At 41.7% G+C, this 21,196-nt stretch overlaps 1 protein-coding gene across 1 annotated transcript in view; it reads right to left on the bottom strand.

Annotated features, from left to right (window-relative positions):
- Positions 1-16,563: 16,563 nt before the first annotated feature.
- Positions 16,564-21,196, bottom strand: part of LOC144508504 (cadherin-4-like) — a 650,983-nt gene continuing 646,350 nt past the window's right edge. Inside the window, exons 15-16 of the mRNA XM_078236483.1 lie at positions 20,940-21,104; positions 16,564-19,558 (exon numbers count right to left, since the gene is read on the bottom strand). Coding sequence (XP_078092609.1) covers positions 19,352-19,558; positions 20,940-21,104 — 372 coding nt within the window. The 3' untranslated portion in view covers positions 16,564-19,351. The remainder of the gene's footprint in view (positions 19,559-20,939; positions 21,105-21,196) is intronic.

Here is a 21,196-nt window from a genome sequence, read left to right as displayed (position 1 = left end):
CCAGCTCGATGGGCAGGGCGAGCCAATAAAACTCCAACCATAGAATCTACAAAGGGATAGACAGCTTATGTGAGTGGGCAAAAACTTGACAGATGGAATATAATGTAAGAAAATATGAAGTTATGCACTTCGGTAAGAAGAATAAAGGAGCTGAATATTATTTGAATAGAGAAAAACTACAGAAAACGGCAGCACAGAGGGATTTGGGAGGTCCTCGTGCATAAATTACAAAAAGCTAGCACACAAGTCAGCAGGAAATAGGGAAGGCAAATGAAATGTTGGCCTTCATTTCAAATGGAATGCAATATAAAAATAGGGAAGTCTTGCTAGTACTATACAAGGCATTTGTTAGACCGCACTTTGAATACTGTGAACAGTTTTGGCTCCTTATCTGCATTGGAGCAGTCCAGAGAAGGTTCACTAGGTTGATTCTGGGTATGGAGGGATTGTCTTATGAGGAGAGGTTGAGTAGGTTGGGCCTGTACTCATTGGAGTTTAGAAGAAGGAGAGGTGGGCTGACTGAGACATATAGGATTCCCACGGGGCTTGACAGGGGAGATGCTGAGAGATGGTTTCCCCTTGTGGGAGAGTCTGGACCCAAAGGGCATAATGGGGTCACCCATTCAAGACAGAGGAAGTTCTTCTCTCAGAGTGTCATGAATCTGTGGACTACTTTACGTATGAGTGTTATGTATGTTCAAGGCTGAGATAGATTTTTAATCAGTGAAGCAATCAAGGGTTATGTGGATAAGACAGGAAAGAGGAGTTGGGGATTATCACATCAGATAATTCATGATCTCATTGAGTGGTAGAGCAGACTCGATGGGCCAAATAGTCTAATTCTACTCATACGTCTTATGGTCACATGGATTTCCTCCTACATACCATTTTTTATTAGGTAGTGGTTTACGGGTTTTGGAAACCAATTAAAGGATTTGAGAATTTGTGTAGAAAATGGAAAGCCTGCTGAGGAGCCTGGAACATTTTGCAAGGTAAGTGTAAAACATTTTCGCACCCTCAAATATCACTATTTGGTTCTCTATTGTACTGTAGAAATATTCTTAATATATTCTTATTCTTATATATTCTTAATATATATAATTCTTAAATATACTTACCTTGCACGTTTTTCTCTTTCAGATATTAATCCAATTCCCTTTGAATGCCTTGATTGACTCTATCTCCACCATGCTCTCAGGCAGCACATTCCAAATCTTAACACTTAATTCATGAAAAGGTTTCTCTCCGTGTCTCCATCGCTACTTTTGTCAATTTCCTTAATCCTGTGCCCTCTAGTTCTCTACCTTTCCACCAGTGGGAACAGTTTCTCTTTAGCTACTCAGTCCAGAATCTTTATCTTTATAATTTTGAATACTTTGATCAAATGTCCTCTCAATCTTCTCTCAATCTTCCTCTTCTCCAAGAAAAACAGCCCCAACTTCTCCAATCTATCTATGCAATTGAAGTTCCTCATCCCTGCAACCATCCTCATCAACTTTTCTGCACTCTCTCTAATGCTTTCACATCTTTCTTAAAGTGTGGCACCCAGAACTGGACATGATACTCCAGTTGAAGCCAAACCAGTATTTTATACACTGTGGGAGTTTTTCAGAGACCTGTGTATTTTGCTGGCTGCATGTGGGAGATTTCTCTTTATTAATACGGCTCAGCAAATACAAAGAACTCGTCGGAGACAGTAATTCTGCTTTGAAGACATATTTTATTGTCCAGGCCTGGTTCCACCATGAGGGAGAGCACTTTGAGACAGCTCAAATTACTTGAATTACATTCTCAAGATGCTTTATAATTATACTTTTTCAGAGATCATCTGCTCGCCTACTCTGTCCATCTTAATACGATGGACCAATCATGTTAATATGGATAATTTACCTTGGCCAATTACATCCTGCTCACTGGCAGCATGAAAATTCATTGGTCCATAGAATCCAAAAGCTCCCGCCCACTTGTCTCTTAACAGTGGTTATATGTGTTTCTATGCAACTGTACCTCTGGTAATTCCAGATACTTCATATTTTTTCTGTACTATATTCATTTCTAAATTAGTTTACACCAATTTATCAGTATTTTAGTACCAAGTTATCCTAATTTTTTCTGACATACATGTTTAACATGGCCTCCTTGCTTGTGTACTCTTTGCCCCCGTTAATGAAGCTTAGAATATTTTTTGGTTTCGCTCAGTTGGCTGGATAGCTGGATAGTAATGCAGAGTGATGTCAACAATGCAGGTCCAATTTCTGTATCAGCTGAGATTATTCATGAAGGCCCCACCTTCTCAAACTTTCTCTTCACCTGAGGTGTGGTTATCCTCATGCCACCACCAGTCAGCTCTCCCCCTCAAACGGAAGAGCAACCTATGGTCACCTGGAACTATGGTGACTTTATCTTTACTTTATGATTTACTCTCTCAACCTGTCCTGCCACATTCAATGAACTGATGCACAAAGAAAATACTGCTAGCTTCCAAGTATGAAAAAATGTATCCACCTGCTATAGGAGACATTGTTTACATCACAGACAATGCAAATACAAAAATCCAGATCAGGCAAACAGAAGTATTTATTCTTAAAATGCTTGACTTTAATTTGTGTGTTTGTTGCAATTATTCACTGGATTTTTCTTTTTAATTTCTTCTCTCTGCTTCTTTAGAATTGTACCTTTTATTTCGTATTGTCTCTCTGTGTTCTTCCTACCAAAAATGAATCACTTTATGCTTCTCCACGTTGAATTACATTTCTGTCCATTTCACCAACTTTTTAATGTTCTTTTGAAGTTGTCTATAATCGTACTCACATTTCACAATGCTTCTAAGCTTTATATCATCTGCAGATTTTGAAATTGTGTCCTGTACTACGTCTAGGTCATATCACGGTGAAAAATGTTACAAAATATCCTGTCAACTGTATCTTCTTAAGTATGATTTAAATGGTTCTCGCTGCCAAAATAAACATGGTTTTGATGCTTGAAACAAAAACACATGTAAAATTTTAACCATCTGCTCCTTACATTGATTGACAGGCATTTCACTTTGAAATTAAAATAATCACCTGCTGTTCTGTCTTTCTTGGAACTTGCCAATTGTTTGGAAGTTGTGGCCACTATCAATGCTTGGCTGAGTTTCAAGTTCTAATGGGTTTCAGCACAGTAGGTGTTCCATTAATCTGAAAATGAGGTACAGTTTCAGGAAGTTGTGTAACAGATTGTTTTTAAAAAACATTTAAAAATACTTCCATTGATGATGCATGGAATCTGAGGACTATGCATAATGGGTCAGTGACTAAGGAGGATACATGAGGACATAGAGATGGCATGGGTGATTTTTGGAGGCACGTGAGGTGGATGGACAAAGGAGGTGAGGGACAGGTTTAGGGGCCTTTAAGCAGTATTGGGTGCTTGGATACTGTGGGCAAAGTGAGTCCTTTAACCGGCCCCCTTCGCACCCACACTCCTCACTCCTCAGGGTTCGGTGTGCAGTTTGTAAGTTTTCATGTGATTTCTGCTTTGTTGATACAAGCTAATAGGATCACATGCATTGACATTTTTTCAAATGGTAGAATGCATTTATTCTCATGATCAATGACGTGTAAGCTTTTATTAGATGGCAACAGTTTTACTTTTTTCTCAGGAAGGTAAAATATTTTCTGTTGATGATGCATGGAATCTGAGGATAATGCATACTGGATCAGTGACTATGGGTGATTTTTGGGGCACATGAGGTGGGTGGGCAATGGAGGTGAGGGACGAGCTTTAGGGGCCTTTAAGCACTATTGGGAGCTTGGATACTGCGGGCAAAGTGAGCCGTATAACTGGCCCCCTTTGCACCCACACTCCTCACACACTGCTGTGCAGCTTGCAAACTGGACTGCAAAACCGAAACTGGTGTGAAAAGTCAAAAATGACTCATGAAGCCACACGGGGTTCGGTGTGCAGTTTGTAAGGCACAAAAAATACACAGATTGGATTTTCTCAAGCCCAGAGGAAGATTCATCACATTATATCCAACAGCACCAAAATGGGAAGAAATAATCTATTAAAAATGTAAAAGCTTCCCTTTTCCATTCAATTTGACCATTTCAATTTCTCTAAATCAATTTCTTCCTTCATACAATTATAGAAATTCCGTAGGGTGCAATTAAAGCAAGACACAAACAATCCTCAGCTGTTTTAATTTGTCTCCCCACCACCCCCTACCTTCTCCCCTTCTCCGCTCCCATGCGTACACAAATCCCTGACAGATAGGGAGCAGCTTGCTTAGGATTTCTCCAGAGACTAATTTACAAACCATTGCAAACTTCTTGAATATAACAGGAAGGTTTAATGAAACTTCAGGCTGACTTTGCCAAAGCAGAAAGTTACCCTTGTGGAACTGCCTTCCTGTTACTTGGCAGCAAGCTTAACATTTATGAGGATTTTTTTTTTCATAACAATGAATTTTTGAATATGCTTGGAGTGCAGCCTGGCACTATGGGGAGACAGTGTGTCACATCTGAAGTTGGAAATGAGTTTCAAAGAATGCTCATGGTGCATGGCAGACATTCAACTGTCACCCAGCTAAGAGTTGGCCACATCTTGCTTTTGGATTTCTAATAGAGAAGAAGATCAGGCTTTTGTGTTCCTTTTTATTATATAATGAAACGTTGCCACATCTACTGAGGATGAAAGATCGCCATTGTGTTGAGCTTTCTGTGTCTATGATATGTTTTTATACACCACCATCAACTCTTGACAGCCCAATCAGTGGGAATATCAACAATGGGATCGTTTGAGTCACTTTTTGCAAATACAAGAGACCGGATGAGCTTTCAGAACAAGTGGAAACCTTAAACTAATTTCTTTATTTCCATCAGTCCTCCAGCTGCAATTTACTATACTTAAACTTTTCTGAAAAAAAATCCCAATTTGCCAAATCTTTGTTTCTATCCATATGCTTGCAGACAAGTTTGCTTAAAAGAGTGGAAGGGGAAAGAATGAAGGAAAGTTTTCACTGAGATGAAGAGGTTAGGAATGCTGGAAAACATGTTGTTTAAGTCAAGTAAGATGGCCCGCTGATATGGAGAAGTGTGGCACTTCTTCATTTTGTACAATTAAGCAAAGTGGTACTGATTGAATCGCAATGAATCTACCAGGACTTGATGGTTTGAGTTATAAGGAGAGGCTGGATAAAATGGGACTTTTTTCCCTGGAGCGTAGGAGACTTAGGGGGTGATCTTATAGAGGTCTATAAAATAATGAGGGGCATAGATCAGTTAGATAGTCAACATCTTTTCCTAAAGGTAGGGGAGTCTAAAACTAGAGGGCATAGGTTTAAGGCGACAGGGGAGAGATACAAAAGGGCCCAGAGGGACAATATTGTCACACAGAGGGTGGTGAGTGTCTGGAACAAGCTGCCAGAGGTAGTAGTAGAGGCGGGTACAATTTTGTCTTTTAAAAATCATTTAGACAATTACATGAGTAAGATGGGTATCGAGCGATATGGACCAAACATGGGCAATTGGGACTAGATTAGTGGTTAAAAAAAAAAGGCGGCATGGACAAGTTGGGCCGAAGGGCCTGTTTCCATGCTGAGAACCTCTATGACTCTATTACTCTATGATTAGAGCTGTTGTTTTGAATGTTCACTTGTGAAACAAAGCAGCTTAATGATTCATATCAAGCTTTGCGTCACCAAATGTTACTTGGTCTGTCTTCAAAGAAATTGAAGGAGAGCGCAAGGAAAAGAGAGGTAGCAAAGCACTATAATTGTTATATTCTGTGTCACACTGTTATACAGGGCGATAAAGGGCAGCGTGAATTAACAGGAAGGATACCACCGCCGAAGTTGAGAATGTATCTAAGACAACCCTGAATTTTTCACAATTTGGTGTGGAATAAGCTGTTAGTAATGGAAGTTCTGGATGAGCTCTGGATGAGTTCTGGAAAAGGTTTATGTAGATGGAGCCTAGAAGACTGGCTAGGCAAAATTAGGAAAGTCAAACCTGGAGGTGACAAAGGCATTAATCACTACTTTAGTGGCAGCACAAGGTAGATATGGAGGGGAACAGGGTAGAAAGAGAGAGCCTTGACAATGGACAGAAAGTAGTGTTTGAAGCTCAGCTCACGGTGAAGCACGGCATTAGACTGCAAACATTGAGACCTGAAATGTGTGGAATTGGCAGATTTCCCATGGTGATTTGTAACTGCCACAACCAAAACTCACTTGACTTGGGTGTGGGGGGAGGAGTACAAAAGGGAAATACATCTTTCCCTCAAAGGAATTTAAAGGTGCCCTATACATCAATGGGGCCTAGCAGGACAATATAGAATATTTTGCTTGGTAGTTAATCATCCTGACAATCTAGCACTCTGCTTACTTTTCTAATAGAGCTGTTGCATTCACTGGCCATGAAAATTCAGTGATTCCCAAACTGATACTTTGCTCAATAGCTTTACATTCTCAGCCAACATGGTATACGCATAGTGTTAGCTGTACCCCATGTATAATGCAATGAGCAGGACGGGGTTTAATTTAAACAGCCCTGATTTCTCCTCTCACCACCCGTCTGTAAACAGAAATTGATTGATTTTGATTTCTCTCTTTATAAGTGGTCATGTATTTGATGGTGAAAGATGGTGAACAAGCTCAATCTGGTTAGCATCCATAGAACAATGTCAATAGCTTCAGAATGGATGGGTACACCCACCATTATCTGTACAGGAGGCACGATTTCTGTCAGTGTCTTAAAATCTGTATTTATGTCAGTGCATTTGAGACAGTGGCATAGTGAGAATATCACTGGACTATTAATCGAGACACCAAGGGACCTGTGTTCAAATCTCACCACGGCAGATGGTGAAATTGAATTCAATAAAAATATCTGGAATTATAAGTCTAACCACAAAAGCATTGTTGAGTGTTGTTAAAAACCCACCTGGTTCACAAGTGCACTTTAAGGAAGGAAATCTGTTGTCCTTACCTGGTCTCTGGCGTACATGTGACTCCAGATCCGCAGCAATGTGGTTGACATTTAAATGGTCTCTGAATCAAGGCAATTTGGGATGGGCAATAAATGCAGGCTTAGCCAACAACACCCATGTCCCATGTATGAATTTTAAAAATTAAATGTACAACACTTGCAACCACCTTTTCAAATATACCCAATATTTGACCAAAGCCTAGTTGATATCTGGCCACCAATCTCATGTGGAAAGAACATGAGTTCAGATTCATGAGAAGAGTCATATTCGACTTCAAACATTGGCCACTGCCAAAGATGATGGAGAATTTGTCGCTCAGTCAAATCTCCAGACACTGCAGCGGGACAGGAGAATCCCGCTACCATGAACGGCCAAGGAATCCCGCCCAATAAATCTGTTTCTTTCTCTGTATAGATGCTGCCAGACCTACTGAGCAATTCCTAGCACTTTCTGCTCCTTACATCAGTTTTCCAGCATCCGCGGTATTTTGCTTCTATATTAATGCGAAGCAATATTACTATTTTGTTTTAGCTGTCACTTGAGCAGATAAACGGCGACATTCTACCTCTCTGGCCTTTAACGTGAAATCGATGTTACACATGATGTCATGGGCACTGGGAAAGTTGGACTACCAGAGTGACAAAATGAACGCCACGGTCTCTATGAGATTCAACACCACTTTATGTTTGCCGGGGTAATGATTCACTGACAGACCGAAGGACTGCAAAACAAGTTCACACGGTAATTACTTGTCTCCCCATCTCTCACTGGCTGCAAAGGAAAGCCTCCGTTAAAAATGTGTCGCCAAAACTAATGAGTACATTTACATGTCTCTTGCACTCAGAACAAATTGGATGTTGTTTCGAGAAGCAATTGCTGGCATGTGAGGCTTCTCCTATTTTAATTATTTCATTCTTGCATTGGAATTGAAACAGGATGGAGGTAAATGTCTCGTGACCTTCCAGAGGCTCGAGGGTGGCTATAGTTTATAATCCTGCTGCTGCTCTACAGCCTGAAGAATAAATCCTAATCAACATGTCTGTGACATTGAAAGTGCTCTCATACACAGCCACCCACACTGTATTATAAAGACTGACCTATTCTTATATCTTGCGAGCAAGGTTCAATCTGTCGAGATGCACTTGTTTCAGATAAGTCATTAAAACTGCTACTTTGAAGTATGCATACCAACTACCGCAGTTGTTGACAGCTTTGTAGTGAATTCAAGTAGCCTTGTAATCATCCTGAGCACAGAATGTGAACTGGTGTCAGGCATTGAGTGTTGACCTGCCAGGATTTTGTATTTAACAGCATCACATTTACCAGGTATAGGAAAGGAACAGCACTTCGCAACGATCACAATGTTCCATTAGCTTGGGACAACATGCAGAGAAAGGGAGGGAGTTCCCTATTTACGGATACAGTGGCTTGGAATCTAACTCAGTAAGAAGTCTCACAACACCAGGTTAAAGTCCAACGGGTTTATTTGGTAGCACAAGCTTTCGGAGTGTTGCTCCTTCTTCAGGTGAATGAAGAGTTGTGTTCACAAACAGGGCATACATAGACACAGACTCAATTTCCAAGATAATGGTTGGAATGCGAGTCTTTACAGGTAATCAAGTCTTTACAGGTACAATGTGAGTGGAGAGAGGGTTAAGCACAGGCTAAAGAGGTGTGAATAGTCTCCAGCCAGGACAGTTAGTGAGATTTGACATGACATGTCACACTATCTGTAACCCCCATGACTTGCCTGGGCTTGCAAAACCTAACTGTCCTTGCGGGAGACAATTCACACGTCTTTAACCTGTGCTTAACCCTCTCTCCACTCACATTGTCTGCACCTGTAACGACTTGATTACCTGTAAAGACTCGCATTCCAAACATTATCTTGTAAACTGAGTCTGTGTCTATGTATGCCTTGCTTGTGAACACAACTCTTTACCCACCTGAGGAAGGAGCAACATTCCGAAGGCTTGTGCTACCAAATAAACCTGTTGGACTTTAACCTGGTGTTGTGAGACTTCTTACTGTGCTTACCCCAGTCCAATGCTGGCATCTCCACATCTTGGAATCTAACTGCCAGTGGGTTACTGGCAGGTAATTGGACTGATTCCATTTCCCACCTGCAGAAAGAGATCAGGTGGATTACAATGAAGTCCAGGTGAGCTCAATCCACAATAAAACAACATAAGGCAGCCAGTTTAAATGGAATTAAACTGTAATCTACAAAAACATAATTCTGATTAATTTAAGCCAACTAAGCAAGTTGTTGCAGGTACCCCACATTAGATTTCAGAGGATAGAGTGAAAATATTGGCCCAAATTTTGTGGTGTAATGACAATGGAAATGTCAGTGTTCACTACTATTACTGCCCATGTGCAGACCACCATTGTTTCTTGATTTATATGCTGTCACACAGTGTAGTTATTGTTAGAGAGCATACAAAATGCTCCGACCAATAACTTCTCTCCCTTGCTACTTCTTATTTACATCCAAACTGGTTCTACATCTTGGTCGGCCGAGTTAAGGTCAGTTCTCACTTTTGAACTGATCACATTCTTTATTAAAAGAACTACCTCCACCTTATTTTCTTCTTTGCCTTCCGAAAATTCCAATACCCTTGAATATTCAGTTTCCAGGCTTGGTCACCTCGCAATGTCTTCGTGATGGCTATCACATCATACCCACTTATTTCTATTTGTGCTCTCAGTTTATCCATCTTGTTATGAATGCTATGTGCATTCAGATAATGAGCCTTTTCCCATACTCTGATCCTATTTATTGATGCACTCTTTTGTTTGTACACAGAAAGCAGTTCACCACCACCTTATCAAGGGTGATTAGGGATGGGCAATAAATGCCAGCCGAGCCAGCAGCATCCACATCCCATGAATGAATAACAATTGCTCTAAACAAAGCACTCTGGGGGCGATTTTACTACTTTGATGGGCAGGGCGAGCAGATAAAATCATGCGAGAGCCGAGATATTAGGTTCTCGCCGGATTTCTTGCCTCTTGCGATCTTACTGGCACTGGATATTTGGCGCATTCGGGCTGCCGTCCAGTTCCAGCAAGAGGTTGAATAAATTATTCAAATGTATTTAAAACCTAATTTAAATGAAATTAGTGAGCCCAGAATGCAATCGTCCGGGCTCACTTGCCTTTGTGGCCTCGCCGGGAGAGGTTCTCTCCGGCGAGGATCACATATGGTCCCCACGGGCGGGGACCAGATGTGCTGGCTTCATCAGTTGAACTGGAGCCATTGTGGGCCCTCTGGGAGGTCAAGGGCAAATGGGGGTGCCCCTTGGGAAGTGCCAGTCTGGCACTGCCAGCCTGGCACCCTGGCACTGCGCATGGGGAAGTGTCAGGGGTTGGGGCCTGAGGGGGCAGGACCTGAAGGGCAGGGCCTGAGGGGTGACCCCTGAAGGAGTGGAGCTAAGGTGGATGGGGCCTGAGGAGATGCAACCTACAGGTGCAGGCCGATCGGGTAGGGAGGGCGGCTCACTCGACTTTACACATAATCAGTGGGGGTGGGGGGAGAGGAAGGCCCCGCTGCCACTCCACACGCAATCGGTGGGGTGGAAGGGGGATCCCGCTGCGACTCAGCACGCAATCGGTGGAGGGCTAGGAGAGGGCGATCGGTCTGGGTGATGGGGGAAGTGTGATATTTCCGGGCGGGGGGGCACTTGCGAATGACCATGGGATCCTGGGATAACCGGGGTGGAGGGTTGGGGGGTTGCTTTGTTGAAGCCGGCTGCAGCAGCAGAGAGCTGACAGATTTCTCAGACCTGTCGGCGCTCTGCTGGTTGCCATTGCGCATGTGCAACCAAAGATTCCACCCCCATCCCTATAACACCATGCATTTACCCCTCTCATTCTCCTAACCTACACAACTTGAGACGCTAAGGGGCAAGTTAACATGGACAATCCACCTAACCTGCACATCTTGAGACTGTGGGAGGGAACTGGAGCACCCAAAGGAAACCCATGCAGACACGGGGAGAACGTACGGATTCCACACAGTCACCCAGAGCTGGAATCGAACCTGGCTGCCTGACACTCTGAGGCAGCAGTGCTAACCACTGTGCCACCATGCCGTCCAAACTGGTCACAAGAATGTTAAACTGGTTGGACGAGCGCCAGGGATGAGGCACCTCCAATGCTTCCTTCTGGATTCCCACACCGACCTTACTGGTAATTTTACCTTTCTGTCCCTGACCACAAATGAAATCTGATTATAGCTAACCTAAAGGGTGAACGACTTATACCAATCAAGTACTGAGCAGGGTGAATTAAAGAGGGGGAGAGGGTGGAATTCAATGTCAAATAAAGCACAAAAAGAATTATAGAGGTAAAGAAAGATTAGATTGAGAAACAAGGAAAGTAGGAAGGAACGATACAATAAAAACTTAACATTCGAAATTTAAACTTCAAGCTCTTCCTGGAAAACCCAAAAACTGAATGATTGAGAGCTCACACTTACTTGCAATAGATATTTTTTGATGCCAGGGAGGTTGATTAGCAATCAAAACATACCGGATTATCAAACAGGTGTTTATGCTTGGGTTGACATGACTTAACTTTATGACGAGCCTAATAGGCAGTTATTGGACAAATTCAGCCAATTCCCATAATAAACGGGAGGTTAAGATCGAGATGCTGTTATATTGTGAAGTGAAAGGCAGCGGGGTATAACTCAAAACAGTAACTTTTACAAATTCACATAGAACAGCGTCGCTGCTCCTTGCCTGAATTTGAGAGGAAATCATGGCCTGTAAAATCGTGCAATTATTTTGAAATGAGGGAGTTTGGGGGTAGTTATTTCTTTCAGCTTTCTGAATCATTAATGCCTCTGTGAAAATCCTTGTGAAACTTTTTATGGGGTATAATCCATTATACAAGTTCATTAAAATTTAAATCTGATGCTGCTTTTCGAAGAGTGAGCCGCCTTTGAGGTTCAGTCTGAAAATGTGTTCCCTCCTGATACTCTTTGAAGGAGCAACGATTTTGACTTTCACTGGGAAGGGATGCAAGTCAAGAAGGGCAGCTATAATCGAAGCTTAGAGCTGGCACCAGGAGGACTGGACTTGGTCCTCATTGAAATTCCACTGGTCAGTTATGGACAGCAATTTGGCATACCCTTTGCTACTCGCCAGTTGTGGGAAGGCGGGAATTCGACCAGTTCCCACGATAACATTTCTAGCAGATTAGGCCTGGTTTTGTGAGGAGGGGGTGGGTGGGGGGAGCGCACAATGGTGGGGGAATCCCTTTTAATTGCAGGAGCTCTGTCGAGCAGCATTGTGGTAAGACTGAAACGTGCAGTAAGGAGGTAGAGGTCAATGGTAGGTTGTTGCAGGGGAAATATCAGAATCATAGAATCCCTACTGTGCAGAAGGAGGCCATTTGGCCCATCAAGCCTGCACCGACAACAATCCCACCCAGGCCCTTTCCCATAACCCTACGTATTTTCCCTGCTAGTCCGCCTGACACTATGGCAGAATTTCCCCATCCCGCCTGCCACGGGAATCGTAGCGGGTGGGACACGGACCATGCAAAGGTCCATTGACCTCGGTTGGACTTTTCCGGCCTTGGGGCTAATGTGGCCGGAATATCCAGCCCTAAGGGGCTATTTGGCATGGACAATCAACCTAACCCGCACATCTTTAAAGTGGGGGAGGAAACCGGAGCACCCAGAGGAAACCCACGCAGACACGGGGAGAACATACAAACTCCACACAGTCACCCGAGATGGGAATCGAACCTGGGCCCCTGGCACTGTGAGGCTAACCACTGGGCCACTATGCTGCCTTCCATCCATCTCAGTACCTCTCCATGATAAATCAAATAGGATTAATGAAAGACATGTTTGTGAAGCTGTGTTGCCCCATTATATGTGTTGTAATTTTACAAGTTGCCGAGCCTTACCTTGAATTTTATGTTGGGGTCAGATTCTTGAATTTACTGTTCTGCTATACAATGCTTGCCTTAACCTAAATCAATGGCAAGTAGGCCACAGAATGGAGCTTTCTTCAGTGAACTTGTGAAGGATCAGTTTATAATATTTCATCGTATTACTTGACTATTCACAGCAATAGTATCGTCATTACATGAACTCAATTTAAATGTAACTAACGTGAGTCACGGAAACATAGAAATTAGCAGCAGGGATAGGCCATTCAGCCCTTTGAGCCTGTTTCGCCATTCATTTTGATCACAACTGATCATAGAATTCAACATCCTGATCCCCCCCTTCCCCTCAATATCCCTTGATCCTTTTAACCCCAAGAGCTTTATCTCATTTCTTCTTGAAATTGGACAACGTTTTGCCCTCAACTACATTCTGTGATAATGAATTCCACACATTCACCACCCTCTGGGTGAAGAAATTTCTCCTCACCCCAGTTCTACCCCTTATCCTCAAATATGACCCCTAGTTCTGGACTCCCTCCATCATTGGAAACATTCTTTCTGAATCTACCCTGTCTAACCCTGTTAGAATTTTATAAGTTTCTATGACATCCCCTCTCACTCTTCTAAACTCCAATAAACATAATCCTAACTGACTTAGTCCCTCCTCATATGACAGACCTGCCATCCCAGGAATCAGCCTGGTAAACCTTCGCTATACTTCCTCCAGAGCAAGGATATCTTTCCTCAGGTAGGGACACCAAAACTGCACACAATCCTCCAGATGTGGCCTCACCAATGCCCTATGCATTTGCAGCAATCCCTATCCCTATTCTCAAATCCTCTCACTATGAACTACCATTTGCTTTCTTTGCTGCCTGCTTTACCTGCGCACTTTCAGTGACTGATGCACAAGGACTTCAAGGTCTCGTTGAGTATCCACCTCTCTCAATTTACACCCATTCAAGCAATAATCTGTCTTCCTATTATTGCTACCAAAGTGGATAATCTCACATTTATCCACATTATACTGCATCTGCCCACACACTCAGACTGTCCAAATCACGCTGGAAGCATCTCTGCATCCTCCTCACAGCTCACCCTCCCACCCAACTTTATCGAAGCTCATTTGTGTCCTATTTGCATCCAGTTTTGCAAAATCAGCTGAATTGGTCCCATAGAAATAACTGAGGAAAATTGACACACAAGACAATTTCAGTAGCATTCTCTGCTTGTATAATAAAATAAAAAATGAAGGTATCATTACTGATATTTTAAACGCATTATGCAGAGGAATGCAGTGAATGTTCCATATTTTGTGTATGAACACATTTTAATCAACATTTGAAATAATTTTCTTCAAATTAATAGAAGCTTCAAATATATTTTTTAAAAGTACGATACTGCATGGAAGAAGAAAAATGTTTGTATAACATTGTACAGCTGGGGTGATGGTCTAAGCGATGAAGCAAGGCTGAGGAGAGAAAATGTCAAAAAGGAATCCTGAGTTGGACCAAAGAGTTCAAACTCCCTCCAGGAACTGAGCACAGCATAAGGTGACATTTACATGCAGCGCTGAGTGAGCGCGGCATCTTTGGAGATGCTGAATTGCAGATGAGATGCTAAAGCGGGGCTTTGTTTGACAGTTCAGGTGAACATAATAGAACCAAAGGCACTTACTTTAAAAAAACTAACATTTGTTCCTCAACAAGGATCACACTGAATCACTGATCACTCATGTTATTGCAGTATGTGGGCCCCGTCTCTATATGAATTAGCTGCCTCGTTTGCCTACAGTAAAAATTAACAGTGACTGCAATTCAAGAGAAAGCTGATCACTTCTTTAAGAGGCAAAATGGTGCAATATCAATACGTCTTTCATTATCAACCAACACCACCTTTTCATTGATCTCACATCAGTTTGTGGAATCTTGCTATATGTATATTACCGTTTGCATTTGATTACATAAAAATAGTCACTGCACTTTGAAATAATCCATTATAAGATTAAACCCTTTAAGTATTTCTCAGAGATGATAAGGCGCTTGGGCCGAAATTTTACCATCCTGCCTGCCATGGGAATTGGAGTGGGCGAGGGGCAGAACATGGAAAGATCCATTGGCCTCAGGCAGGATTTCACAGTCTTGGGATGAGTGAGGCTGTAAAACCCACCCTATATGAATGCAAGTTTCTCAAACAAATTCTTCGCTCAAAGAAAGTATTTTTTTCCCATATTTCTTCAGTTGTGGCAGAGTTGGGAATTGACAGCATTTCTTAACTTCTCCTACATCGGTTTAATACTTCAGAGTTATCAAATCAGTCAGCATCATATCTGACAGCTCATTGCTCCTTTGCAAGGCTCTTCTGAAGCAGTAGCTTCTTCATAATATTTATACAAGAATAAATCCTCCTTAGCTTAAAACCAACTAGACATCCTTCGAGAGCAATTTTGTTACATCAATGAATTTGATATAAAGGAAGATAGTTACTACTACAATAGTAAGCCATCGGTTTGTTTGATTAAAAACAGACTGACTTGGAGTTCAAGTAGCTGCAAAGTTTAAAGATTGTTATGTTTTCAGACAGTCTCTTCAATTCCAGGAAAAATATCAGAACCAAGGGGATGATGTGACCTGCTCGAATTCTGCCTGATGAGCCTGGGAGGCTTGTTTGCTATGAGGATGGGGAAGACCCAGGTTGATGCACTGGGAAGAAGGTGCAAGATGTTTACACAGTGGCAAGAGCAACTGTCCTGATTAATTTGGGGCATAAAATAGAGAGAGGGGGAGGGAGAGGGCTCACAGAGAGGCAAAGGACTGCAATAGGTAGGTGGTCAACAGGGAAGGGGCTGCAAATTCTCTGTGAGCTGCTGGGGCAGAATGCAGGATAGTCCATAGTCTGAGTTTAAGGAGACACATCCTGTGGGCCATCTATGGAACCCAGAAGATTCAACCTGGCAATTGTCCAGGGCGGTTGCGGGGGGGTGAAGAATCACTGGTACAGATGCCTTATTGCTGCTGTTGGTTGGTTGGGAATTCTCCGGAAACTGAGGGAAGAGCCTTTTAATAATCACTTGACATTACGACTCAGCAAAACAGGTAGAAGTTAACCCGCTGGAAGATGTAAGTAATGTTAGCTTGGTTCTTGTGACAATTATTATTCTGCGGAGAGTGTGTAAAGTATAACTGTGGCGTGGGATTTTTGGGCATGTCATAAGTTAAAAGGGGGAATATCTTTCCTGTAATTTACTACATGGTGTTTAGTCAAAGTTGCTTTTAGTTTGTTTGTTACATTCTTGTCATGTGATCCTTTCAATTAATTGCTGGGAATTCAGATATCCCATTAGAGGTTATTGGTCTTCACAGAGATCACAACCAGCTAATCATTCCATCCTTATCCTAAGCCTGTTTACTTATCTCTATGTATCATCCAGTATCTTTGTTGTGATAAAGCCACAATTGAATTTTGCTGTTAGGTTAACTCCAGAGAAGCTCTGCACTCCTTTTGATCCCTGCTACAGCTCACCTGGAATTGATGTTACCTGATCAAAGTCTGTTCAGACGCATGTTATATGCAAAAGAAACAAGCACATGGATAAGTGTAATGATCTCTATAGAGACCGATAACTTTAAACATAAATTTGAATTTCCGGTTAATAGCAGAAAGGATAACACAACAAGTTTTCATGTTTACAGATTTTTTTTTTACTGTAACAAAAGGCTAAAAGCACTCTTTACTAAACACCATCTTTTAGGCAACTTATACTTTAAACCACAGGACAGAACTTTCCTTTTTTACTTTCAGCACAGCGGAAGAATCACACTTCATGGATATATTTATACCGTCCTTTATGTCAACATGTGGCACGGTGGCACAATGGTGAGCACTGCAGCCTCACAGCGCCAGGGACCGGGGTTCAATTCGCAGCTTGGGCAACTGTCTATGAGGAGTTTACAAGTTCTTCCCGTGACTGCATGGGTTTCCTCCGGGTGCTCTGATTTCTTCCCGCAGTCTGAAAGACGTGCTGGTTATGTGCACTGGCCATGCTAAATTCTCCCACAGTGTACCTGAACAGGTACCAGAGAGTGGCCACTAGGGGATTTTCACAGTTACTGCATTGCAATGTTAATGTAAGTCTATTTGTGACACTAATAAATAAACTTTAAATTTTCACAGAACCAGTTAAAAGCAATTCTTGGCTCATGAGGGGTTACTTCTGCTCTTATCTTTTCTCAGCCTGATAATCTCAAATCTCGGAACTGTCTTTCACTGTTTCTTGCTCCTGGTGATTCTTCCCCTCGTGCAAACTGGACAAATCTTCCAGCCTTGTTTTACTCCTCACAAATTTGGTCTTTCCAATCCAAATGCAAGCTTCCACCCACATGCCGGTACAGTGAACCATAGAGACTTCCAGCCTCCAGCTGCTCTCAGTCTCTCCCAGATCCTGGCAGACTAACCTTTTCTTTGAGTTTTCAGGGATATCTTAGATCCTTGCTTTCTCACCATGGCAATGTGAACCACATGGGCCTCGTATCCAAGTAGAATTGCTGATTAGCTATCCTTTAGACTCTAACTTTCTTTTTTTCTTGTAAGTATGTGGACAGTTTAACATACAACTGTTTGCAACTGGACATTCTCAACACTTTTGTGGAACTTTGGAGACCATTCACTGTTACTACACGGGCTGCTGCCATTGTCCCCAAGTGTAAAACACCTTGCACTCTCTCCCCAGGAGAATAATCTAGTTCTCCTTTCATCGCTAACAATCAAACCACTCAGATTTGCCATCAGGTAGACTGCAGAACAGATCACATTCACAACCTCACTGTCCTAAAACATAACAATCTTATCAACCTTATAATTGTAACATAATTGTCTTTAATGAGGAATCAAAACATCAGTTTTCTTTTAAAACTAGAGCTACTCTTTAACACAAAGCTAAGATCAAATCAATCAGCTTTCTCATTAGGATTTTCCACTGGTACATTTAAGCACCAAAATGCTTTAAGAGGTTGTAATTTATATTGATGAATCTGCTTGAAATACCATGTCATGCTGCTATCTGCACACACGGATAGCCACAACATTGCCTGACAGCAACATTTTGAAAAGAATTCAGATGAAAGTCCCATTGTTCAAAATTATTGAGTGCGTATTACAGTTTTCATATACCCACACACAATAGACAGAATCTTCTCAGCATTCGAACCATTGAAAGAAGCCCACAATGTTTCAAATGAATGATCATTAGATATGATATTAATGTTTCCTAAAAATAGCCCACCATTGAAAGGAACTGAGAACAAAGCAGTGTTTTAAAAGGGGAACTTTATTTATAACACTGAGGGGCCAGGAGCAAATGCACCAATTCCGCTCTGGTACACAATAAATTTGCAAAAGCTGTTACTCAGTTTAACCATAACTGCAGTGGCACTAGAAACACGCATTCAAAACTTTGACTACCTTCCCTTTTTTTTGGTACAAAATGGTACAAACAACGATACAAAATATTTGTGCTGTTGACCATTACAAAAAAAGTTTCCTCTAACTGTGCAATGATTGTGTTGAAATGTGAACCAACAACACAAGAAGAAATCGTTCTTCGAAACGACCACAGCCATGCGAGCTTCTATGCTGTCAATATAAAAAAAAACATGCAAAAAGGAAAAGAAGGAAGCTCCAATTATACATATAACATTAACTAGATGGGGTCTGCTTTAAGCTGTGCGACATTTTTGTACACGCTACAGTAAGAAACCAAAGGGGAACAATGCTTTTGAAAAAAAAAATTAAGTTACCTTAATCCGATGTCCGTTCGACTTCAGATTGTAAAAGAAAATTACCTTAATACTAATGAAGACTAACCAGTCCCTTCAGAATGTCTTTTCCTGCCATTATTTTTTTTTACACTGCTTGACAATTAGACTTTCAATGTTAAGCTCTATACAACATATACAATGTGATTAGCCACCCACCTGCTCAGTTTTAAACATGGCTGTTAATACACGTGTTTCTGTACAGTTCATTTTTTTAAATGTATCTTACACCAATAGTTTAAAAGGCAAAAAAGGAAAGTTTGTCCATTCACCAGAGTGGAAATAAACCGGTTCGTTCATTTTCTCTTCTTAGCCAGTACTGGACCAGGGATCAATAGATGGTTGAATTTGAATCGCTCCTGAGATTGAGGGAATCTGATAAAATGTACCAAAAAGGCACTTTAAAAACAGTGCTTCTGTACTAAGAAATTCAAGTTAATAAAGAGCGCCTTTCCTCTTTAGTTGTAAAGCAATTGTTGAGCGATATTCCTGCTGACTGACCAAAAATATGCATAAAAAGACAACAAGCATTCATGCTAACAGCTCAGGTTCTAAAATAAAAAAATACTAACACACCACTAAAATATTATGGTCAGCAGGGAATATTAATGAAAAAGATGCCTCCTTTGTACAGTTCCTTCACTTCTAATACACTGTTAGTCATCTTCTCCACCGCCGTACATGTCCGCTAACTTCTTGAATCGAGGTCCCCAGTCATTAAGATAATCATAATCGTGGTCACCAGAGCTGGATGAGTTCAGGGAGCTGACCGATCCTGCAGTTGAACCGCTTCCTTCATAATCAAAAACCAGGAGGGAATCGTAGGGTGGGGCTGTTGGGTCGTTGTCCGCTGCTCTGAGACCCTGTGAAGATATTTTTAAAAATCTTTAAAGATTTGTAGATCATACAACTTGTAGTGAAGACAGAATATAATTTCAAAAGGTTTAACAATATAAAACAGGTCATTTTTAGGGCCATAACATTGCAAAATCCTGGGCACAGCTTCTTCTTCAGTAAATAGTTTAGGATGATTTACAGTAGAGGTATCGTGGTGGAGGTGGTGGCATAGTGGTACTGTCACCAGGCTAGTGATCCAGGGAGCCAGGGCAATGCTCTGGGACCTCAGGTTCAAATCCCACCACTGCAGATGGTGAAATTTGAATTCAATAAAAAAATCTGGAATTAAATGATAACCATGGAACCAATGCTGGTTGTTGTAAAATATCCATCTGGTTCACTGATGTCCTTTAGGGAAGAAAATCTGCCATCCTTTCCTGGTCTGGCCTACATGTGACAGATCCACAGCAATGTGGTTGATGCTTAACTGCCCCCCTCAAGGGCAATTAGGTAATGGGCAAATTATGCCCAGCCAGCCAGTGGCATCCATGTCCCAAAACAATATTGTCCAAGGATCCATGAAGGAATTTGGACTAGTTGTAACAATACCAAGTTCTGGTTATTTCAAAGAGTCTAAGACTTTGTCTTTGTTTATTCAATATTTTCAAAGTTCAAAAGTTCAAGTTCCTTCTCTTACTGTATTCTGTACTTCACGCAAGAGGTAGGGTAACCTGGATTGTGCTCCATGCTCACCAGAAATAAGGGACATTGGATGTTAGATTTCCATTACTTTTTTTTCGAAAGGATGGGAAATTCTAAACTTCATGCAGCAGACTGCCAAAGTGCAGATAAAACTGATCCAAATACAGTCTGAACTCGATTGATAAACTGCTTTGGAACCCCACCTCATGACTTTCTGCTGGTAAACTGCACTTAAATTCTTCAGCTACAGAGCTGTCGTAGTAATCACAAATTATTATTCTAACTCTGATGTAAAGTGAATTGGTGTGGCAACCATCTGTAATATCTTATGGACTCAGATGGAAAAAATTGCACTATCCTTTCATTCAAGCTTACAATTCAGGCAATATCAATTTAACATAAATGTCTCCACTGGAAAAGGATAGAATAATCCAACAACTCAAAAGATACAGAGCTAACAGATTTGGGCTTTTCACTGATAATAGTGACAAAATGTACAATCTAAGTTAAATGATAATGCACTGTTGTTCAAGGTAATAGACATCATCCTGATATTTAGAAACACAGAAACTAGGAGCAGGAGGAGACCATTCGGCCCTTTGAGCCTGCTCCGCCATTCATTTTGATCATGGCTGATCATCGAATTCAATATCCTGATCCCCCCTTCCCCCCATATCCCTTGATCCCTTCAGCCCCAGTCATTACCTCATTAATGAAGTCTCCGATATCTCCAGGATGAGGAACTGTTGGGCGCAGTGGATACTGTGGCTCAGCGCCGATAGGTCGCTCATCAACTCGCCTGATCCCAGGAGCTTTTACTAATCCAGGATCGAGTGAGTCTGGCTGCTGAAGTTGGCTCAGGTCATAATCCTGCAGAACACAATGGCCTTGGCTTTAAACAGAGTTTCTGTGGAACCATGAATTAAAATGTGCAGGGAGATGAGAAGAAGGCAGGGGAATGG

The sequence above is a fragment of the Mustelus asterias genome, chromosome 20 (assembly GCF_964213995.1).
Source record: "Mustelus asterias chromosome 20, sMusAst1.hap1.1, whole genome shotgun sequence".
Lineage (NCBI taxonomy): Eukaryota > Metazoa > Chordata > Chondrichthyes > Carcharhiniformes > Triakidae > Mustelus > Mustelus asterias.
Note: the sequence above shows the minus strand (reverse complement) of the source record. Positions and strands in the feature narration are given on the sequence as shown.